We start from the raw sequence: 24,351 nt of genomic DNA, 5'->3' as shown, positions 1-24,351 counted from the left end.
TTTGTTAAAATTGCTTCTTTACTTTTCCACAGTCCAAAGTGTCATCCTTCTCCACACTAATCGTATTCTTCTGTCCTTCTCTGGTCACCTGTAAGCAGCTGCCATCCTTTCAAAAGTGGTTAAAACTGCCTAATGTCCTCTTCTGGGTCCAGCTATTGTAAGTGAGATTCTCTCCATTCCCCTTAATGCTCACGGGTAAAGGATGACCCTGGGGCTGATCAAGCCTGACCATCTTCACATCCTTCCTCCTCCCGTGATGCACGACTATATCTGCAGTGAGGACTGGCAGAACTGCTGTGCCCCTCCATGCCACCCTTGCCAGTCTGCCCACAGTGAGAGCTGTGTTTTTGGGAGGCTTGTTTGCACACCTAAACTTTAACCTTTCAACTTAAAACCACCATCTAACTTTGTTATTGGTAAAGTGTTGATCTGTTTGTGTGTGTATATATATATATATATATATATATATATATATATATATATATATATATATATATATATATATATACAGACGTGCTCAAATTTGTTGGTACCCTTACAGCTCATTGAAATAATACTTCATTCCTCCTGAAAAGTGATGAAATTAAAAGCTATTTTATCATGTATACTTGCATGCCTTTGGTATGTCATAGAATAAAGCAAAGAAGCTGTGAAAAGAGATGAATTATTGCTTATTCTACAAAGATATTCTAAAATGGCCTGGACACATTTGTTGGTACCCCTTAGAAAAGATCATAAATAATTGGATTACAGTGATATTTCAAACTAATTAGCTTCTTTAATTAGTATCACACATGTCTCCAATCTTGTAATCAGTCATTCAGCCTATTTAAATGGAGAAAAGTAGTCACTGTGCTGTTTGGTATCATTGTGTGCACCACACTGAACATGGACCAGAGAAAGCAAAGGAGAGAGTTGTCTGAGGAGATCAGAAAGAAAATAATAGACAAGCATGGTAAAGGTAAAGGCTACAAGACCATCTCCAAGCAGCTTGATGTTCCTGTGACAACAGTTGCAAATATTATTAAGAAGTTTAAGGTCCATGGAACTGTAGCCAACCTCCCTGGGCGCGGCCGCAAGAGGAAAATTGACCCCAGATTGAACAGAAGGATAGTGCGAATGGTAGAAAAAGAACCAAGGATAACTGCCAAAGAGATACAAACTGAACTCCAAGGTGAAGGTATGTCAGTTTCTGATCGCACCATCCGTCGCTTTTTGAGCGAAAGTGGGCTTCATAGAAGAAGACCCAGGAGGACTCTACTTTTGAAAGAAAAACATAGAAAAGCCATACTGGAATTTGCTAAAATGCATATTGACAAGCCACAATCCTTCTGGGAGAATGTCCTTTGGACAGATGAGTCAAAACTGGAGCTTTTTGGCAAGTCACATCAGCTCTATGTTCACAGATGAAAAAATGAAGCATTCAAAGAAAAGAACACCATACCTACAGTGAAACATGGAGGAGGCTCGGTTATGTTTTGGGGCTGCTTTGCTGCGCCTGGCACAGGGTGCCTTGAATTTGTGCAGGGCACAATGAAATCTCAAGACTATCAAGGCATTCTGGAGCGAAACGTACTGCCCAGTGTCAGAAAGCTCTGTCTCAGTCTCAGGTTATGGGTCCTCCAACAGGATAATGACCCAAAACACACAGCTAAAAGCACCCAAGAATGAATAAGAACAAAACATTGGACTATTCTGAAGTGGCCTTCTATGAGTCCTGATCTGAATCCTATCGAACATCTATGGAAAGAGCTGAAACTTGCAGTCTGGAGAAGGCACCCATCAAACCTGAGACAGCTGGAGCAGTTTGCTCAGGAAGAGTGGGCCAAACTACCTGTTAACAGGTGCAGAAGTCTCATTGAGAGCTACAGAAAACGTTTGATTGCAGTGATTGCCTCTAAAGGTTGTGCAACAAAATATTAGGTTAGCGGTCCCATCATTTTTGTCCATGCCATTTTCATTTGTTTTATTATTTACAATATTATGTTGAATAAAAAATCAAAAGCAAAGTCTGATTTCTATTAAATATGGAATAAACAATGGTGGGTGCCAATTACTTTTGTCAGTTTCAAGTTATTTCAGAGAAAATTGTGCATTCTTCGTTTTTTGTGGAGGGGTACCAACAAATAGCACGTCTGTATATATATATATATATATATATACACACACACACACACACTACCAGTCAAAAGTTTTTATTGATATTTACTCAATGTAGTCTGAAATTAAAGCATAGAACAAATAAACAATTGGAGATAAAAAAGAAATCATGGAATCGTTTTGTTTAACAAAATTTAATCTAAATTTTTGACTCATCAAAGTAGCCACCTTTTGCAGATATAACAGCCGAACACACTCGTGGCATTCTTTCTACAATGGAAATCAAATATTATTCGGAAAGTTCTTCCCAACACTCTGCAGAAGTTCCCACAAATGTGTTGCACTTGTAGGTTGCTTTGCTTTCACCCTTCTGTCCAGTTCATCCCAAACCAGCTCGATGGGGTTTAAGTCTGGAGACTGTGCTGGCCATTCCATGATTTGAAGCCTACCGTCTTGTTCTTTTCTTCTAAGGTAGTTCTGACATAGTCTGGAGGTATGTTTTGGGTCATTATCTTGCTGTAGGATGAACCCCTGACCAACTAGGCGTATACCAGAGGATATTGCATGGCGCTGCAAAATGCTGTGGTAGCAGTTTTTGTTCAGGGTGCCACTCACTCTGTGCAAGTCGCCAACTCTGGATCCAGCTAAAGAGCCCCAGACCATCACCCTTCCTCCTCCATGTTTGACAGTTGGTGTCACACCCCGAGGAACCATCCTTTCGCCTGTAAGGTGGCTCTTAGCCAAGGACGGTTTACTTGGCACCATGACCAGGTGCTGCAATGTTTGGCCTTAGCATTGGAAGACAAGCATAACATGACCAATAAGTTGCCACCTGTTCCATCAAAACATTACACACATTACAGACATCAGGAAGCTGCCAGAAACTGGAAAATGATGGCAGATGTTGGTCAACGGCTTATTTTTCCACCTGAGATTGCCACCACTCACCTTCGACCAGATATTGTCTTGTGGTCTGGATCAGCACGCCTTGTTCACCTGATAGAGTTAACAGTGCCATGGGAGGATGCTGTAGATGAGGCATATGAGAGGAAGAAACTGCGGTATGCTCAACTAGCCACTGAAGCGGAACAGCGAGGATGGAGAGTCCGGGTTTACCCAGTGGAAGTGGGTTGTCGAGGATTTGTGGCACACTTTACAACCCGGTTTCTCAGAGACGCCAGATTCAGTGGCCAAGAGTTGTGTCGCACAGTGAAGAACTTATCTGAAGCAGCAGAGAGGAGCAGCAACTGGCTGTGGTTGAGACGGAAAGATTCTGGCTGGGGATCTGAAGCACAATAGAAAGAAAGAAACGCTGATGTACAGATAAGTAAGCTGGGCTGAGTTGAGTGGGAGACGGAGAGAGGTGATGCTGGGACGCCAGAATCACCGTCGAGCCCTCTTGAGGTGACGTGGGCTAGTCGACGAAACACTGAGGATGGAAGGTGCCCACTTGAAGACCCCAGAGATGTACCCTACTTAGCTCAATCCAGACGGTTGTCATGCTGATGCGCTGGGGAAGCCGCACTTTGGTTGATCCCCGGAGCCAGCATCGCAGCCGTTGTGTGTGCTGATGCGCTAGGGAGGCAAAATAAGCTGATCCCTGGAGCCAGCATTACACTTCAGCCATTAACACCAGACAGAAGGATATCTACATCATCATATGGAAGGAAACGTAAATGGATGGAGACACATATGGATCACATTAGTTTACTGTAAAGCTACGTCTTAGTTGGTGCTTATCTTGGCGAGAGCCGAGTTCAAATCAGCATGAATTTTTAACATCTACTCTCGTGTAATGGAATTCATTATATATATATATATATATATATATATATATATATATATATAGTTATGAATGCTCAAAGTCAGGAGAGGGCATAACTTAAATCCACCAGGCCAAAAAAAAGATGAATTTGGTGCGTTAAAACTAAATTTGACATGATTAAAGCACATTTTTGGGGCATTTTGATTTCAGATATGTTTAAGTTAGTTAAAAACGAAAGGTAATAAATCTGTTTAGGATTTTGTTTGTTGAAATCTAAAATTCCGTCCAACCAAGCGACTCTTAATTGTGATCAGGGTCCTCTAAATGTTCTAACCATGAAAATAATGTCACACAGTCATTCTTCAGTCCCTAATTGTTCTTCTCTGTTTCTCCAGAGCTGCCCCAGACTACACTCACCCTGGAGCCTCCATTCCCAGAGATATTCACCGGGGAGACAGTTACTCTGAGGTGTGGGGTTGAGGGGGGTTCTGCTGGCTGGAAATATCTCTGGTACAAAGACAGTGAGGACACTCCAGTGCTCCAGACTGCTGTCCGCAGTATAACTGGTGACAGCTGCACCATCACTGCAGCTGCTGTATCTGACCAGGGCCAGTACTGCTGTCGAGGACAAAGAGGAGATCAGCCACTCTACTCACAGCTCAGTGATAAAGTAATATTAGCTGTGTCTGGTGAGTTTACTCAGCTTAATGCAGGCTCTTCATAGACAGTTACACTGACCATATGAGTGTTTTCATATTTCAACAGGCAGTTATACATTTTTCTAATGATTTTATTAACCCAGATTGTGAATATGAAGCATTCTGTTTAATTTAATTAATTCCAATTCCACTTTATTGAATTTATCAATGAGTTAATGCTGAGTCTGGACAGGAGCGCAGTAATGCTGTCACCCTAACTGTATCCAGTAAGTCATTTTCATTAAGTAATATTTAACCACAGTGTAGAATAATGCACTCTGGTAGGTTAGATAGGCAGGTAACACATTTTTTTTGTAATTCTCTGCTTATGCATTTAACACATAATGGCTTCCTTTTAGGTTTGCTCTTGGAGTATTAGAAATAAAAAGTTAAATTGCATATTATGATAATATAAATACTTGTCATCTTTGTGCTTCATTCCATACTGAAAAACTGTTTTAAATTATCAGAAAAAATCATCTTGTGTCCTCTGGTCCTGGTTTCTGTACTGCGCTTAAAGTATTGGTTAGGGTTAACTATGCCAACGCCTTTTAAGATCTTATAGACCTCAATCAAATGCCCCCTGATTCTTCTTTGTTCTAAGCTAAATAAATTCAGTTCCTTCAATCCATATTTGCAGCGTGATCCTAGTCTGGGTCCTCTCTGTTGAATTCTCTCCAGGGCCACAGTTTTGATAATGTGTTGACCAGAACTGAACACAGCATTCTAGAGGTAAAAACAGTGAGATATATCTAGATATGTGAGAGGGGGATAAGGAGAGGTAGAAAGGAAGAGGGAGTCAGCGAGAGCCACAAAGAGTGAGGAAGAGAGAGTGAGTTCTGAGACATTTGGCATTGGTGCAGAGGAATAAAGAGAAAAAGAATGAAAGGAGGAATAAAGAGAAAAAGAATGAAAGGAGGAAGAGAGAGAAAAAGAATGAAAGGAGGAAGAGAATAATAAGAAGGGAGAGACACTCTGATCTTGAAGAATAATTGGCAGAAATAATCTGGTTTGTAAAAGAGCGAACAATAACAAAGTCACGACATTGATTTGGTCTGAAAGTGAGATAAAACATCAAAAGGGCAATACCAGCGAGGTGTAAAGAAAAAGACACACGACTCAGCTATTACACCAAAAACCACTATATACATGAGGTGCTGTGCTGTGCTGTGCTGTGCTGTGCGTTTTGTAGAACTTTTGTTCTGGCCCTTGTGCCTTTTTGTTTTGTTAACGTGTTTTGTTTAGTGTTTGTAACTGTGTTATTTGTAATTAAACATGCACATTAGCGCTTTACTGCAGCTATCTAGCCTCTGAGTCTCTCTTTCCAGCTCCAGCCTTTGCTGTGATGCTATCCTTACCACGGGGAGTGAGAGGAAAATAGAGTAATAGACAGTCAGATCTATATGGAGAGAGAGAGAAAGAAAGAAGACTGTGATCTATACAGAGGAGGACAGAGAGAAACCAAGAGACCCATATTATTATTATTATTATTATTTATTTCTTAGTAGACGCCCTTACCCAGGGCGACTTACAGTCGTAAATAAAAAATACATTTCAAGAATCACAGTACAAGTATTAATACAATTAAGAGCAAGATAAATACAATGACTTCAGTTTTAGTAAGTACAAGTATATGACAAAATACGATTCAATATTGGAGCAGATAACAGTGTCAGTGATAGTACATCAGGGTACGATTAAATGCAAAATACTACAGATTGACTAACACTTGTGGCAGATTACAGTACAGTACTCCGTAAAGCACAGGATTAAATGCAGTAAAATGTAGAAAGGGGCATAAGAGAGAAAGTGTGGGGTGACAGAGAGTGAGAAAGACAATGAGATCTATTCAGTGAGAGTGAAAGAGAGAAAGTGGATGAGGAGGGAGAGATGGTGAGAGTGTAGTGGTGGTGATGCAGGTGTGTTTGTGTAAAACTGTCAGTTCCCTCCAGTCAGTGGTCAATCCTGACCCGTCTCTCAGCCCTGCTGATCTGAACTCTTTCTGTCTTTTCAGATCAGTGGGTGATCCTGCAGACTCCTCAATCCTGACCCGTCTCTCAGCCCTGCTGATCTGAACTCCTTCTGTCTTTTCAGATGAATGGGTGATCCTGCAGACTCCCCCCCAGCCTGTGATTGAGGGAGACTCTCTGACTCTGAGGTGTCGTGTCCGCACAGGTTATACAACTACCAGGGTTACATTTTATAAGGATAATAAAGAGTTACAGTCCCAGGCTGGCACAGAGCTGAGTGTGAATCGTGTTTCAAAGAGTGACGAGGGGTCCTACAAGTGCAGAGCGTGGAGCTCCGATTACTCTGCAGAGGTGCGGGTGTCAGTGAGAGGTAGGTTCATTCTAACATCACCCCTTCTCTGTCTGTAATGTCTCTGTCTGTAGTGTCGGGCAGCAGTGTGGAGTAGTGGTTAGGCTCTAAACTCTTGACCGGAGGGTCGTGGGTTCAATCCCAGGTGGGGGACACTGCTGCTGTACCCTTGAGCAAGGTACTTTACCTAGATTGCTCCAGTAAAAACCCAACTGTATAAATGGGGAACTGTATGTAAAAATAATGTGATATCTTGTAACAATTGTAAGTTGCTCTGGATAAGAGTGTCTGCTAAGAAATTAATATTAATAAATTAATATTGAAGTCCAGTCCAGCTGTATTAATGAATGTCTTAATAATTTAAAGTTAAATAAGAGCAGAGCTTTCTGATATGATAGCAAGGTCTTGTGTTCTGACAAGCTGTCACGAAGATGTAAGAATCCACAGCAGCCCATACCAAATATAGCAAGATCAAGCCTTTTCTCAAAACTGTTAATGAGAAACTTCCAATTACATGTTCTATATTTTTTCATATTTGTCTTACCTTTTATGATGTTTACAATCATTCTGAGTGGTTCTGAGTCATGCTGCTCCTCAAATACTGCATTTAAATTATTTTTATCAGTATCAAAATCCACCTGGCATTGTCTGTGTCTGTACAGACCTAGCAGTCCGCTCCTTCTGGGTACTGGGTACATGGTGCAGTGACAGCACAACTCTGCCTGTTGCTTTATCCAAATCAAATTAGTATCATAAATAACAAATATAAAGTGTGCAGGAAATGTCTCATTCATGGTATAAGAAAGATTATGCACTGAATTTTTATTGTGTCTGAGAATGATCCCACCCGTGATCCAGAGGACTCAAACACATCTTAAATAAGCAACGTGTCTCAGGAGGTTATCAGCTGCCGGCTCATATGAGTGGGTGCCTTCTCCAGACTGCAAGTTTCAGCTCTTTCCATAGATGTTCGATAGGATTCAGATCAGGACTCATAGAAGGCCACTTCAGAATAGTCCAATGTTTTGTTCTTATCCATTCTTGGGTGCTTTTAGCTGTGTGTTTTGGGTCATTATCCTGTTGGAGGACCCATGACCTGCGACTGAGACAGAGCTTTCTGACACTGGGCAGGACGTTTCGCTCCAGAATGCCTTTATGGTCTTGAGATTTCATTGTGCCCTGCACAGATTCAAGGCACCCTGTGCCAGGCGCAGCCCCAAAACATAACCGAGCCTCCTCCATGTTTCACTGTAGGTATGGTGTTCTTTTCTTTGAAAGCTTCATTTTTTCGTCTGTGAACATAGAGCTGATGTGACTTGCCAAAAAGCTCCAGTTTTGACTCATCTGTCCAAAGGACATTCTCCCAGAAGGATTGTGGCTTGTCAATATGCATTTTAGCAAATTCCAGTCTGGCTTTTCTATGTTTTTCTTTCAAAAGTGGAGTCCTCCTGGGTCTTCTTCCATGGAGCCCACTTTCGCTCAAAAAGCGACGGATGGTGCGATCAGAAACTGACGTACCTTCACCTTGGAGTTCAGCTTGTATCTCTTTGGCAGTTATCCTTGGTTCTTTTTCTACCATTCGCACTATCCTTCTGTTCAATCTGGGGTCGATTTTCCTCTTGCGGCCGCGCCCAGGGAGGTTGGCTACAGTTCCATGGACCTTAAACTTCTTAATAATATTTGCAACTGTTGTCACAGGAACATCAAGCTGCTTGGAGATGGTCTTGTAGCCTTTACCTTTACCATGCTTGTCTATTATTTTCTTTCTGATCTCCTCAGACAACTCTCTCCTTTGCTTTCTCTGGTCCATGTTCAGTGTGGGTGCACACAATGATACCAAACAGCACAGTGACTATGACTACTTTTTCTCCATTTAAATAGGCTGAATGACTGATTACAAGATTGGAGACATGTGTGATACTAATTAAAGAAACTAATTCGTTTGAAATATCACTATAATCCAATTATTTATTATCTTTTCTAAGGGGTACCAACAAATGTGTCCAGGCCATTTTAGAATATCTTTGTAGAATAAGCAATAATTCATCTCTTTTCACAGCTTCTTTGCTTTATTCTATGACATACCAAAGGCATGCAAGTATACATGATAAAATAGCTTTTAATTTCATCACTTTTCAAGAGGAATGAAGCATTATTTCAATGAGCTGTAAGGGTACCAACAAATTTGAGCACGTCTGTATATATGTGTGTATATATATATATATATATATATATATATATATATATATTGTAAAAGATTCACACCCACTTGGGTTCGTTGCCCCTTTAAGAATAGACCCAGCACACAGACGTGGATTTTTTTCAGCGCGTTTGCGCAATTTTTTTAATAAACAGAAACAAAACAAATACAAAATTCAAATAAACACCTAGCTCTTCTGGAGCACTAACTCGACTTTCAGGAACACCCTGACTAACGCGGGACAGCTACGCTGTTTACCCGTCTTCACAAAACACGCCGTTTCAAACAGCACTTACTTTCTCTTCATTTGGCTACTCGGAGACAGCGCACCTCTCTGCCTCCTTCCACTCAGCAGCCCTGAGCAGACTGCCTGCTCTCTATTTAAACCCCCGCACCTGGGCTTAATTTCCAATAACGCCCAGGTGCGGATGATAATTAACAATAACACAATTAAACAAATCAATTAGAAACAATAAAGCAATACAAATCCAACAAAAAGGTGCATTCCCACATGGTTTTTTCCTTGCAGGGAGGTTTTAACCCCCTCCCTGCCGTCTCTCACAACCCGCTATATTACATATCCCCCCCCTTGTCTTTCCAAGACACCGGCCATGAGACGGCCACCTCCTCCCCTAAAACACAACCACCCACCCTCGAGTCCATAAATGTCAATTTTCGCCCTCCTCCACGGGCGAACTCGAGGGTGGATCGGTCCACGTCCTGGGTCAGCCAGGTAGGGACCGCACACCGGCGACGAGGGACCCCACCGGTTTGTCAGGGGCGACCGGCACGACAACCGGGGCACTGGAGGCTGCAGTAGCGGGCAGAGGTCTGCAGCTGGGACCCAGTGCAGCGACGTCCGGTCAGCAAGGGGGAGCGACGTAGCGACCAGGGGGAGCGTACGCGACGTCTGGGAGCAGCACAGCGACGTCTTAATGTCCGGGAGGAGCGGAGCAGGGGACCAGGTGGAGAACTGTGCCCGATCCTGCCGACTCCTGGGCTCCAGGTCAAGTGAAGGGAGGTCCAGGCTAACCGACAGGGTGTCCAGGAGCAAGGGGTAAGGGACTGGACGCAGCGACGCCGGACTGGACCGTAGGGGTGGTGGTCGGGGCTGTGGTGGAGGTACGCTTTTCACCTCCTCCCTAGGCTCCGGAAGCGGCAGCTCCTCCCCTCTGGGCTCTGGCAACGGCAGCTCCTCCCCTCTGGGCTCTGGCAGCGGCAGCTCCTCCCCTCTGGGCTCCGGCAGCGGCAGCTCCTCCCCTCTGGGCTCCGGCAGCGGCAGCTCCTCCCCTCTGGGCTCTGGCAGCGGCAGCTCCTCCCCTCTGGGCTCTGGCAGCGGCAGCTCCTCCCCTCTGGGCTCTGGCAGCGGCAGCTCCTCCCCTCTGGGCTCTGGCAGCAGCAGCTCCTCCCCTCTGGGCTCTGGAAGCGGCGGCTCCTCCCCTCTGGGCTCCGGCAGCGGCAGCTCCTCCCCCTCTGGCTCTCGGGACGGTAGCTCCACCCCCTCTGGCTCTCGGGACGGCAGCTCCCACTTTTGTAGCAGCCGCTCCAGTTCCGTTGGCTCCCACTCTTGTATTATCAACGGGGCCCCGCCCAGCTCCTGTCTCTGCCTCTCCATCTTCTTAATCTGCTCCACCTGAGCAGCGGTGTTTTTATTGAACATCTCAATTAATTCTTTAAAATCCATTTGGGTCTCCAGGGGCGCCCACAATCGCTGCCACCAAATGTAAACGATCTCACCCTCACTTGGGTTCGTTGCCCCTTTAAGAATAGACCCAGCACACAGACGTGGATTTTTTTCAGCGCGTTTGCGCAATTTTTTTAATAAACAGAAACAAAACAAATACAAAATTCAAATAAACACCTAGCTCTTCTGGAGCACTAACTCGACTTTCAGGAACACCCTGACTAACGCGGGACAGCTACGCTGTTTACCCGTCTTCACAAAACACGCCGTTTCAAACAGCACTTACTTTCTCTTCATTTCGCTTCTCGGAGACAGCGCACCTCTCTGCCTCCTTCCACTCAGCAGCCCTGAGCAGACTGCCTGCTCTCTATTTAAACCCCCGCACCTGGGCTTAATTTCCAATAACGCCCAGGTGCGGATGATAATTAACAATAACACAATTAAACAAATCAATTAGAAACAATAAAGCAATACAAATCCAACAAAAAGGTGCATTCCCACATGGTTTTTTCCTTGCAGGGAGGTTTTAACCCCCTCCCTGCCGTCTCTCACAACCCGCTATATTACAATATATATATATATATATATATATATATATATATATATATATATATATATATATATATATATATATATATTTATGTATATACACTACCGGTCAAAAGTTTTAGAACACCTCAATTTTTCCAGTTTTTATTGAAATTTACGCAGTTTAATGTCTCAATGTACTCTGAAATTAAAGCATTGAACAAATAAACAATTGGAGATAAAAATGAAATCATGGAATCGTTTTGTTTATCAAAATTTAATCTAAATTTTTGACTCATCAAAGTAGCCACCTTTTGCAGATATAACAGCCGAACACACTCGTGGCATTCTTTCTACAATGGAAATCAAATATTATTCGGAAAGTTCTTCCCAACACTCTGCAGAAGTTCCCACAAATGTGTTGCACTTGTAGGTTGCTTTGCTTTCACCCTTCTGTCCAGTTCATCCCAAACCAGCTCGATGGGGTTTAAGTCTGGAGACTGTGCTGGCCATTCCATGATTTGAAGTCTACCGTCTTGTTCTTTTCTTCTAAGGTAGTTCTGACATAGCCTGGAGGTATGTTTTGGGTCATTATCTTGCTGTAGGATGAACCCCTGACCAACTAGGCGTATACCAGAAGGTATTGCATGGCGCTGCAAAATGCTGTGGTAGCAGTTTTGGTTCAGGGTGCCACTCACTCTGTGCAAGTCGCCGACTCTGGATCCAGCTAAAGAGCCCCAGACCATCACGCTTCCTCCTCCATGTTTGACAGTTGGTATCACACACCGAGGAACCATCCTTTCGCCTACTCGACGGCGTACAAAAACCCTGCGTGATGAACCGAAGATTTCAAATTTTGATTCATCGGTCCATAAGACCTTCTTCCAGTCTTCAGTAGTCCACTGGCGGTGCTTCATGGCCCAGGCAAGCCTCTTTTTCTTATTTTGCCATCTTAGCAATGGCTTTCTTACTGCCACTCGACCTGTCAAACCTGCAGCTCGAAGTCTTCTCTTCACAGTTGAAACTGACACTTGCTTACTTCAACCAGTGTTAAGCTGTGCTTGAAGCTGTTGTCCTGTGAGCCGCCTATCACGCAAGCTGTTGACTCTCAGAAACTTGTCTGTAAGTTGTCTGTAAGTATATATATATATATATATATATATATATATATATATATATATAACACGGCTTGGAAAAATAACAACCTCTGATTGGTTAAACAGCATCACATGACCGTGTGTATATATAGCATATAGCACGGCTTGCATACTAATGAGACGCTTCACACTGAATAAATCACTCCGCACCACTACATTCTAAATTCCATGACAAACTGACATTTTATTTGTTATTAGTTACAAAACCACAGCCAAAAATGAGTGGCATTTGACCTATTTCCTTTAATATATTTGGGGATGAAACTCCACATAACTGGTACAACACCAGCTTTCTCAGTGAAGACAGCAGTGCACCTGAAAAAAAATAAATAAATAAAATAAGTGCACCAGCAAGAGTAAACACATAACAGTAGATGAGGAAGAGCTAAATGAAATAGAAGAAAACAAAGATTGAAAAAAACACGCCCACACAAAAAATACAGCATGGGCTGGTTAATGAACTTAAAGAGAAAATATGGACATTCAAGCAGTATAAACCAATTCAGGGCGTGTGGTTCCGATGATATATACCACTTCTGGGGTGGTTAAAGTTATATATATATATATATTTGTTTATTTGTTAAGTTGAGGAGGCTCTGCCTCCCTTGCCTCCTCTAAGAAGCCTCCATTGCTTGTAAATGTTTTGGTAGCTATGTGAGTCAAAACAGAGATAAAGAAAGAGAGAGAACTGTGTGATCCCGTGGTTACTGCAATAACTTCAAAAATAAATAAAACAAATTGGCATACAACAAAAGCGTGGAACTCTATTGAAAAGCTGTTGGATTGAAATTTTCTAGGTGGGTCAAATTTTATAATAAAAATAAAAAAAAAAACATTGGTGTTGATCTGTCAGCCAGTTTTTACTTGATTTAAGTGTTGCTACTGATGCTCTGAAAGGGAAAGGTGCACACTAATTATATCATCTTTATATTTCTACAGAGCTGCCCCAGACTACACTCACCCTGGAGCCTCCATTCCCAGACATATTCACTGGGGAGACAGTCACTCTGAGGTGTGGGGTTGAGGGGGGTTCTGCTGGCTGGAAATATCTCTGGTACAAAGACAGTGAGGACACTCCAGTGCCCCAGACTGCTGGCCGCAGTATAACTGGTGACAGCTACACAGTCACTGCAGCTGCTGTATCTGACCAGGGCCAGTACTGCTGTCGAGGACAAAGAGGAGATCAGCCACTCTACTCACATCTCAGTGATAAAGTAATATTAACTGTGTCTGGTGAGTTTACTCAGCTTAATGCAGCCTCTTCATAGACAGTTACGCTGACCATATGAGTGTTTTCATATTTCAACAGGCAGTTATACATTTTTCTAATGATTTTATTAACCCAGATTGTGAATATGAAGCATTCTGTTTAATTTAATTAATTCCAATTCCACTTTATTGAATTTATCAATGAGTTAATGCTCTTGAGTTAAAGCTTTTTGAATAGGTTGTATTAATGTGCATCCTTCGGTTTACCCAAAGATATATTCAGATCTAACTGAACGGGGTTAGAAACTATTGTAAACATTGGTAAACTATTTGTTTAAGGTCGTTAATGTACTGTAATCATCCCTCTACACCTAAATAAAAATCCCTTTCAGCAGGTTAGCCACTGTGCGTCACATGTGCAATATTCCATTCTCTCCAGTCAGGACAGCTGTAGAATAGACTATAGCTAATATGCTATAGAACAAACTAATGCCCACATGTGATGGAGAACAGAATATTAGTCATATGTGATGGATGATGTAATAGATAATAAAAGCACATGACAGGGCGTGCGTTGTGTTGCATTAAAATATGTCTGTAGTTGGGTTAATGCAACACAACGCACAGGCCCTGGAGTGTGTTATCCCGCTTATAAAAACGGACACAATATATATATTTTTTAAAACAAACTCATTTTTTAATTTTTTCAAAAAATCAAACAATTATTATATATCCTTCCACTTTGGAGAACATATACTGCCTCAAACAAGGTTCTATTTGTTGTAAACTGGAGGTTTCAATGTTTCCATTTGTTATTATTATTTATTTCTTAGCAGACGCCCTCATCCAGGGCAACGTACAATTAGCATGTCTATCTCCACTTCATTTTCCTCTGGTCCTGGTTTCTGTACTGCGCTTCAAGTATTGGTTCGGGTTAACTATGCCAACGCCTTTTAAGATCTTATAGACCTCAATCAAATGCCCCCTGATTCTTCTTTGTTCTAGGCTAAATAAATTCAGTTCCTTCAATCCATATTTGCAACTCGATCCTCGTCTGGGTCCTCTCTGTTGAATTCTCTTCCGGGCCACAGTTTTGATAATGTGGTGACCAGAACTGAACACAGCATTCTAAACGCTTTACTGTGACCTTTCAACTGTCAAGACTCTCTCTCGTTTGGGGCTGTCCTGTACTCAGAATTAAGTATTCACAATGTAAATGGCATGTCTTTATTTAAGAAGAAAAAACTGTTTTATTTTGAATACAGAAATTCTTTTTATATAGGGTAAAAAAATAAAAAATAAGAACGCATTTTATTATGGACACATCTGATTGTCGAGGTGTAAGTTTAGGCTTGATTTGAAAAGACCCTCACACGACATGAAGATGTGCAGGAAGCCTGAGCTCCAGGTGACTTCACCCCAGCAGCATAGCAACCACTGCCATGCTGATCTGTCTGTCCCCCGACCTGCTGGAGAATCAGAGACCCATTTAGAGGGCTACCAGCTACCATTACTAGCAGGGGGAAACCCTTACTGCACCTTAATAGCAAATTCATTGCTTGTATTAACTTTCAGTTGTAAATACCAGAGAATTCTATATCTATACAGCTGACCTTGTGTCTTCAGGGGATCCTGGGATTTATCTTAAACAAAATCAAACCATTTATCTTTAACTAACTGGGATTTATAAAACAATGAGGTCCCTTTTCGGGAGAGAACGAGAGAGAAAGAGCAAGAAAATAAGTTGAAATATAGAGGTAAAAACAGTGAGATATATCTAGATATGTGAGAGGGGGATAAGGAGAGGTAGAAAGGAAGAGGGAGTCAGCGAGAGCCACAAAGAGTGAGGGAGAGAGAGTGAGTTCTGAGACATTTGGCATTGGTACAAGAGGAATAAAGAGAAACAGAATGAAAGGCGGAATAAAGAGAAAAAGAATGAAAGGAGGAAGAGAGAGAAAAAGAATGAAAGGAGAAAGAGAGAGAATAATAAGAAGGGAGAGACACTCTGGCCATGGGGAGTGAGAGAAAAATAGAGTAATGGACAGTCAGATCTATATAGAGAGAGAGAAAGAAAGAAGACTGTGATCTATACAGAGGAGGGCAGAGAGAGACCGAGAGACCCATAGAAAGGGGAGTAAGAGAGAAAGTGTGGGGTGAGAGAGAGTGAGAAAGACAATGAGATCTATTCAGTGAGAGTGAAAGTGGATGAGGAGGGAGAGATGGTGAGAGTGTAGTGGTGGTGATGCAGGTGTGTTTGTATAAAACTGTCAGTTCCCTCCAGTCAGTGGTCAATCCTGACCTGTCTCTCAGCCCTGTTAATCTGAACTCTTTCTGTCTTTTCAGATGGACAAGTGATCCTGCAGACTCCCTCCCAGCCTGTGTTTGAGGGAGACTCTCTGACTCTGAGGTGTCGTTTCCGGAGTTATACAGCTACCACGGTTGCATTTTATAAAGATAATAAAGAGTTACAGTTCCAGGCTGGCACAGAGCTGAGTGTGAATCGTGTTTCAAAGAGTGACGAGGGGTCCTACAAGTGCAGAGCGTGGAGCTCCTCCCATTACTCTGCAGAGGTGCGGGTGTCAGTGAGAGGTAGGTTCATTCTAACATCACCCCTTCTCTGTAATGTCTCTCTGATAAGTTAATATTGAAGTCCAGTCCAGCTGTATTAATTCATGTCTTAATAATTTAAAGTGCTTAAATAAGAGCAGAGCTTTCTGATACGATAGCAAGGTCTTGTGTTCTGACAAGCTGTCTTGAAGCTGTAAGAATCCACAATAGGCCATACCAAATATAGCAATATAGAGGCACAGGATAAATATCAGTAATTAAGATCAAGCCTTTTTCTCTAAACTGTTAATGAGAAACTTCCAATTACATGTTCTATATTTTTTCATGTTTGTCTTACCTTTTATGATGTTTACAATCATTCTGAGTTGAGTCATGCTGCTCCTCATACTGCATTTAAATAATTTCTATCAGTATCAAAATCCAGCTGGCATTGTCTGTGTCTGTACAGACCTAGCAGTCCGCTCCTTCTGGGTGCTGGGTACATGGTGCTGTGACAGCACAACTCTGCCAGTCTCACTTTGTAGAGCACGAAGCAGTGAACATCACAAAAAGGGAAAGACAAAAAAACAAATACATTTACATTGGAAGCTACTTTATTTTTGTGTGCTGTTGCTAAAAACATTTGTTTACCATGATTGAGAAATTCCATTGTTAGACATTGCATAAATCTCCGTATCTCATAAAAAAAAAAAACATTAAATAATTCAGTCGCCAGAACTGCGTTCATCTGCTGTATCCTAAACATTTAAACAGACTGCTGGGCTGAATAAGGAGACACTTTCAACCTCTCTAAATGAAACAATAGCTTATGAATAAACTAGTAGAAACAGAAGTTAGTAACAGCACTAAGGCATCTGTATTTTTTATTATGGAATCTGAAACAAAAACACATTGGAAATGTGAAAAAACGGCAAGTTATCAAAAACACAAGCCAAGTTTCAAGATACCATTGGGGCAACCTTGCCCAGCACAAAGCAAATAGGCACAACTATAAAACCGATGGGGGCCAAGGTTGCCCCAATTGTTTCTACTAACTTAGCTTAGTTAGAATACTGTGGGTTAGAATACCACCCATTCACTAAACTAATACCACCCATTCACTCAACTAATACCACCCATTCACTAAACTAATACCACCCATTCACTCAACTAATACCACCCATTCACTAAACTAAACCACCCATTTACTAAACTAATACCACCCATTCACTAAACTAATGTTTCTCTCCATTGTTGGCCTGTTGCTTTTTCCAAATCAAATTAGTCTCATAAATATAAAGTGTGCAGGAAATGTCTCATTCATGGTATAAGCAAGATTATGCACTGAATCTTCATTGTGTCTGAGAATGATCCCACCCGTGATCCAGAGGTCTCAAACACGTCTTAAATAAGCAACGTGTCTCAGGAGGTTATCAGCTGCCGCCTCATATGTGGGATTACTCTTAGTACACAATGAACATTCAGTACATAATCTCTCTGTATGGCCGTTGAAGTCTGTATCTAATTGTTGTGACTGTCAAACTATTAATTTGTGTATCTATAACCACAATGCCAGTCCTTAAGGGCGGGTCATTTCAACGTGTAAGCTAACAGCACACTCCTTTCAACAATTTCCCGGGCACATGGCAGACGCAGTTTCTCTGGTAAGAGATGCAAAACTACACATGAGACACACACAACAGTGTCTCCTTTCTTCATGGAACCTGACTCTTCCAGACTCGCACCACATCAAGGTTTCTCTGGAAGCTGCAACAGAAGCAAGATGGTGGCGATTCTCACCTTGACTGATAGGGGGGCTGTCTCAACGACCTCCGACACTCCGCCTGTATACAGATGCCTCCCTACTAGGGTGGGGAGCACACCTAACAGAAGCACAAGTCCAGGGAACCTGGTCACCAAGACAAAGACACCTCCATATAAACTATGTGGAGCTTTTAGCAATCTTCCTGGCACTGAAACACTTTGCACCAGTTTTAAAGCAAGAACACATGCTAGTTCTTACCGACAACACCACGTTAGTAAAATACATAAATCACCAGGGAGGCACAAAGTCATGGGAACTGTGCCTTCTGGCCATAAAGACCTGGAATTGGTGCAGGACACAGGACACCAACATAGCTTACCTACCCGGATTCGACAACAGCCTTGCAGACCAGCTGACCAGAGAGAGGTTGCTTCACGAATGGCAAATCCGGCCACAGGTTTTACACTGGATATTCCACAAACTAGGACAACCACAGGTAGACCTATTTGCCACAACAGAGAACACCCAGCTGCCCCTGTTCTGCTCCCGGGTCCAACAAGAAGCAGCCATGGCAGAATGTCCATTCCATGGTCAACGGGCTTAATGTGTGCATATCCTCCCCTGCCATTAATCCCAGCTGTGCTCAGAAAGGTAAAAAGAGGCCAGTCTCATTCTAGTGGCCCCTTTCTGGGCTAAGAGGTTCTGGTTCTCAGAAATACTAGAGATAACAGAAGCGGGGCCAGTGCACTTACCAGTGACCCGGGATCTACTATCTCAGAACAGAGGGAGGATGCTTCATAACAACCCTGCATGGCTACGACTAGCTGCATGGAGACTGAACGGCAACAATTACTAGATCAGGTGCTAGCTGAACAAGTAGTCAACATCTTACTGGCTTCAAAAAAAACATGTATATTTCAAGCCTATACAGGGAAATGGAGGGAATTTGTTCTTTGGTGCAACTCAAAATCTGTGTACCATGCATAAATAAGTCTACCAACATTTCTATCTTATCTGGGCCACCTGTTCCACAAGGGTCTTGCACTATCCTCCATCAAGGTGCATATCACTGCAATATCTAGTATTTTACCAGGGTGGGAAAATCACCCGGTAGGTTCTCACCCTGCAGTGTCCAGAGTTTTTAGGGGGGTTAACCACTTAAGGCCCCCCAAAGAAACATATGTTTCCACAATGGAACCTCGGTCTAGTACTGAATAGACTCATGGCACCACCATTTGAACCCATGGCAACATGCAACCAGAAATTCCTGACATTTAAGCCTGCATTCTTGGTGGCAGTAACATCAGTAAGAAGGATAGGTGAGCTACAAGCACTGGTCATTGATGCACCCTATTTCCAGATCTTAAGGGACAGGACTGTCTGCAGACCAGTTCCATCTAGATCAAATCATAACTTTTCCAAATTTTTTCCCCCAAAACCGCACAAATCAAAATCAGATGCCAGACAGCACTTAATTGATGTCCGAAGAGCACTGAATTTCTATATTCATAGCATGATCAAAAAAAGATCATCAGGAGAGCTTTTTGCAACTTTTAACTCAAGTTTAAGGCAAACCTGTCTCTAAACAGACACTCTCTAGGTGGATTACATCCTGCATCAAGTTTTGTTATGACCTGCACAAGAAACTGACTCCAGGTAAACGTCCACTCAGTGAGAGTGGTGACTACTACATGGGCACAATTAAAATCTGTCCCAATTCAAGACATTTGCAATGCAGCTACATGGGCCTCTTCCGAGACCTTCATGTAACATTATAACCTAAATGTGTCTTCTTCTCAGCCAACCTTTGCTCACTTTGTTTCTGGCACTAATATCTAACCTAACACCCCTTGTCACTTCCTATGAGTTCACTTGGTGTGTGGGGTTCATCATACAAAGTACGAAGGTGAAGATTACCTGTAATATGGTTTCTTCGTAGAATGATGAACTCCACACACCAAGTGAACTGGGCATTAACTGGTGCCAAAAAAGGATTATATCAAGGATCTCTGGGAAAGAGATCACCTTTTCTCCTGACACAAGCAACATGGAGACTGGGAGTTCACTCTGTGTGGAGTTCATCATTCTACAAAGAACCCATATAACAGGTGATCTTTGTCTTACTGCTGCATTGAATGGAGAATTACTAGGTAAAGTTTTCTTTAATAAATATCTAGGCATATGGATTGATGAGCACCTTACTTTTAATTACAGTATTGATAAATTGGTATTACAATTAGGACCTAAAATGGGCTTTCTCTTCAGGAACAAAAAGGCTTTCTCTCAATCTCTTTCTGCTACTATTTTTCCTGTTTCCGTATGGTGATTATATTTACCAGTTTGCTTGTAAACAGTCTCTACAATCTCCAAGATTCAAGCTTGGCCTGACACATGGCAGATGAAATTTAATGTGAATAAATGCAAAATCTTGCACATAGGGTGCAAAAACATTAGAGGCAAATACAATATGAATAGTAATGAAACAGAGGAAGTTATGTATGAAAATGACTTGGGGGTAGTAGAGGATTCATCTCTTTAGCCAACTAGACAAGTGCAAAAAAGCTATAAAAAAAAGCAAATACAATGTTAGGTTATAGAGCCAAAACAGTTCAAATCTAGAGAAGTTATATTAAAATTATACAATTCACTGGTACGACCACACCTAGAATACTGTGCACAGTTTGATCCCCTGTGACAGGGTAGCATCACTGGCAAGTCTGTTTCTACTAGAAGGAGTCTCAAAGACAAGGAAGCTGCAGGTTTAAATATGCTTTTGTGCACTTTAAATATAAATAATAAAGCAAACAAACAGATGACAGTAATAAAACAGTGACACAGTGGCTAAAACAAACGGTTGAAACAAAACTATATATACTGTATGTATATATATATATATATATATATACACGGCTTGGAAAAATAACAACCTCTGATTGGTTAAACAGCATCACATGACCGTGTGTATATATAGCGTGTAGCACGGCTTGCATACTAATGAGCTGCTTCACACTGAATAAATCACTCCGCACCACTACATTCTAAATTCCATGACAAACTGACATTTTATTTGTTATTAGTTACAAAACAACAGCCAAAAATGAGTGGCATTTTACCTATTTCCTTTAATATATTTAGGGATGAAACTCCACATAACTGGTACAACACCAGCTTTCTGAGTGAAGACAGCAGTGCACCTGAAAAAAATAAATAAATAAAATAAATGCACCAGCAAGAGTAAACACATAACAATAGATAAGGACCAGCTGAATGAAATAGAAGAAAACAAAGATTTAAAAACACACACACACACAAATACAGCATGGGCTGGTTAATGAACTTAAAGAAAAAATATGGACATTCAAGCAGTATAAACCAATTCGGGGCGTGCGGTTCCGATGATATATTCCACTTCTGGGATGGTTAAAGTTATCACCACCCCAGGCGTGATATCTATCATGGGACCCACTCGACCGGTCGTGGTTTATACCTTACATGAATATATATGTGTGTGTGTGTGTGTGTGTCTGTGTGTGTCTGTGTGTATATATATATATATATATATATATATATAATGTATGTTTATTTGTTAAGTTGAGGAGCTCTGCCTCCCTTGCCTCCTCTAAGAAGCCTCCATTGCTTGTAAATGTTTTGGTAGCTGTGTGAGTCAAAACAGAGATAAAGAAAGAGAGAGAACTGTGTGATCCCGTGGTTACTGCAATATCTTCAGAAATAAATAAAACAAACTGGTATACAACAATAGCCTGGAACTCTATTGAAAAGCTGTTGGATTGATAGTTTCTAGGTGGGTCAAATTTTATAATAAAAAAAACAGTTGGTGTTGATCTGTCAGCTAGTTTCTACTTCATTTAAGTGTTGCTACTGATGCTCTGAAAGGGAAAGGTGCACACTAATTATATCATCTTTATATTTCTCCAGAGCTGCCCCAGACTACACTCACCCTGGAGCCTCCATTCCCAGAGATATTCACTGGGGAGACAGTCACTCTGAGGTGTGGGGTTGAGGGGGGTTCTGCTGGCTGGAAATATCTCTGGTACAAAGACAGTGAGGACACTCCAGTGCCCCAGACTGCTGTCCGCAGTATAACTGGTGACAGCTACACCATCACTGCAGCTGCTGTATCTGACCAGGGCCAGTACTGCTGTCGAGGACAAAGAGGAGATCAGCCACTCTACTCACATTTCAGTAATAAAGTAATATTAACTGTGTCTGGTGAGTTTACTCAGCTTAATGCAGCCTCTTCATAGACAGTTACGCTGACCATATGAGTGTTTTCATATTTCAACAGGCAGTTATACATTTTTCTAATGATTTTATTAACCCAGATTGTGAATATGAAGCATTCTGTTTAATTTAATTAATTCCTATTCCATTTTACTGAATTTATCAATGAGTTAATGCTCTTGAGTTAAAGCTTTTTGAATAGGTTGTATTAATGTGCATCCTTCGGTTTACCCAAAGATATATTCAGATATATTCTTTCTGATCTATGTAATCTGGTTTGTAAATTGAAATATGAAGCATTCTGTTTAAATGTAATTAATTGCAGTAAAATCTGTTGTTCGGAAAACTTAATGAATGTTAAAGTTAGAGTTAAAGCTTTTTGAATAGGTTGTATTAATGTGCATCCTTCGGTTTACCCAAAGATATATTCAGATCTAACTGAACGGGGTTAGAAACTAATGTAAACATTGGTAAACTATTTGTTTAAGGTCTTTAATGTACTGTAATCATCCCTCTACACCTAAATAAAAATCCCTTTCAGGCAGGTTAGCCACTGTCCGTCACATGTGCAATATTCCATTCTCTCCAGTCAGGACAGCTGTAGAATAGACTATAGCTAATATGCTGTAGAACAAACTAATGCCCACATGTGATGGAGAACAGAATATTAGTCATATGTAATAGATAATGTAATGGATAATAAAAGCACATGACAGGGTGTGCGTTGTGTTGCATTAAAATATGTCTGTAGTTGGGTAAATGCAACATAAGAACATAAGAAAGTTTACAAACGAGAGGAGGCCATTCAGCCCATCTTGCTCGTTTGGTTGTTAGTAGCTTATTGATCCCAGAATCTCATCAAGCAGCTTCTTGAAGGATCCCAGGGTGTCAGCTTCAACAACATTACTGGGGAGTTGGTTCCAGACCCTCACAATTCTCTGTGTAAAAAAGTGCCTCCTATTTTCTGTTCTGAATGCCCCTTTATCTAATCTCCATTTATGACTCCTGGTCCTTTTTTCTTTTTTCAAGTCAAAGAAGTCCCCTGGGTTGACATTGTCTGTACCTTTTAGGATTTTGAATGTTTGAATCAGATCGCCGCGTAGTCTTCTTTGTTCAAGACTGAATAGATTCAATTCTTTTAGCCTGTCTGCATACGACATGCCTTTTAAACCCGGGATAATTCTGGTCGCTCTTCTTTGCACTCTTTCGAGAGCAGCAATATCCTTTTTGTAACGAGGTGACCAGAACTGAACACAATATTCTAGGTGAGGTCTTACTAATGCATTGTAGAGTTTTAACATTACTTCCCTTGATTTAAATTCAACACTTTTCACAATATATCTTGTTGACCTTTTTTATAGCTTCCCATCTACCTCTGTGTAACACTGTTATTGGGAGACAACCACATTTGCTAATTACAGTGACATGCATATGTTACTGAGGAACCAAATGCTATGAGAATTGTGTACATTAGTAAAAATAGGGAAACATCCAACCACATCCAACCGCATCCTGAACAAAAGATGCAAAGGTCAAAGCTATTGTTATTTTTATTTTAAGTGAAACATTTAGTAATGGACATAGCATGGACCAAAAAGCTCCAGTGAAATAAGGAATCAGATTCAAAAACAGATACAATTGTTAATCGCAAAACAAGATTTTGTAATTTCAGATGACAGCAGGGTTAAAAAAATTTAAATGACTCTGCGTTCCGGGATGTAATGCGCATGCCCGTTTGTGACTTTTCCTAAATATATGCATTAGATATAGTGACGGCGTTTGAGCTGCATATTCACAAGAAATTGAAAAGTATAAACATGTTTACCTAGAAGAGCCCAAACCGGTCATTTTAACCAGTTATTTCAATACATATTTATCTATTCAAATGTAGCCTATAATCCGGTAAATGCTCAGGGGAAGTGGGGAAGCGTGTATTGTGTGTGGACTGTACAGGTTAGAAAGCTGCCAGGTATGCAGGCTAAATAAATATGTTATGTAAATAGCTTATTGTATTATAGTTATTAATGTTTTGAAGTACTGCATTATCTACAATTTAGAAAAAAAAACCTTTGTTATTTTTATAAACAAATAAAATGTTTACAAAATAGTCACTAGTGAAATGTTTATCTTGTTTTCT

The 24,351-nt window shown here is 41.3% G+C and overlaps 1 protein-coding gene across 1 annotated transcript in view; it reads left to right on the top strand.

Annotated features, from left to right (window-relative positions):
• Window positions 1–202: 202 nt before the first annotated feature.
• Window positions 203–24,351, top strand: part of LOC131725019 (Fc receptor-like protein 5) — a 44,799-nt gene continuing 20,650 nt past the window's right edge. The window contains exons 1-8 of the mRNA XM_059018348.1: window positions 203–332; window positions 4,261–4,335; window positions 4,737–4,790; window positions 6,658–6,903; window positions 13,391–13,684; window positions 16,004–16,242; window positions 19,562–19,628; window positions 21,909–22,202. Of these exons, the coding sequence (XP_058874331.1) occupies window positions 203–332; window positions 4,261–4,335; window positions 4,737–4,790; window positions 6,658–6,903; window positions 13,391–13,684; window positions 16,004–16,242; window positions 19,562–19,628; window positions 21,909–22,202 (1,399 nt within the window). The remainder of the gene's footprint in view (window positions 333–4,260; window positions 4,336–4,736; window positions 4,791–6,657; window positions 6,904–13,390; window positions 13,685–16,003; window positions 16,243–19,561; window positions 19,629–21,908; window positions 22,203–24,351) is intronic.

This window comes from Acipenser ruthenus, chromosome 59, assembly GCF_902713425.1.
Source record: "Acipenser ruthenus chromosome 59, fAciRut3.2 maternal haplotype, whole genome shotgun sequence".
Classification (NCBI taxonomy): Eukaryota; Metazoa; Chordata; class Actinopteri; order Acipenseriformes; family Acipenseridae; genus Acipenser; species Acipenser ruthenus.
The sequence above is the reverse complement of the archived record's forward strand: the minus strand, read 5'-3'. Positions and strand labels throughout refer to the sequence as shown.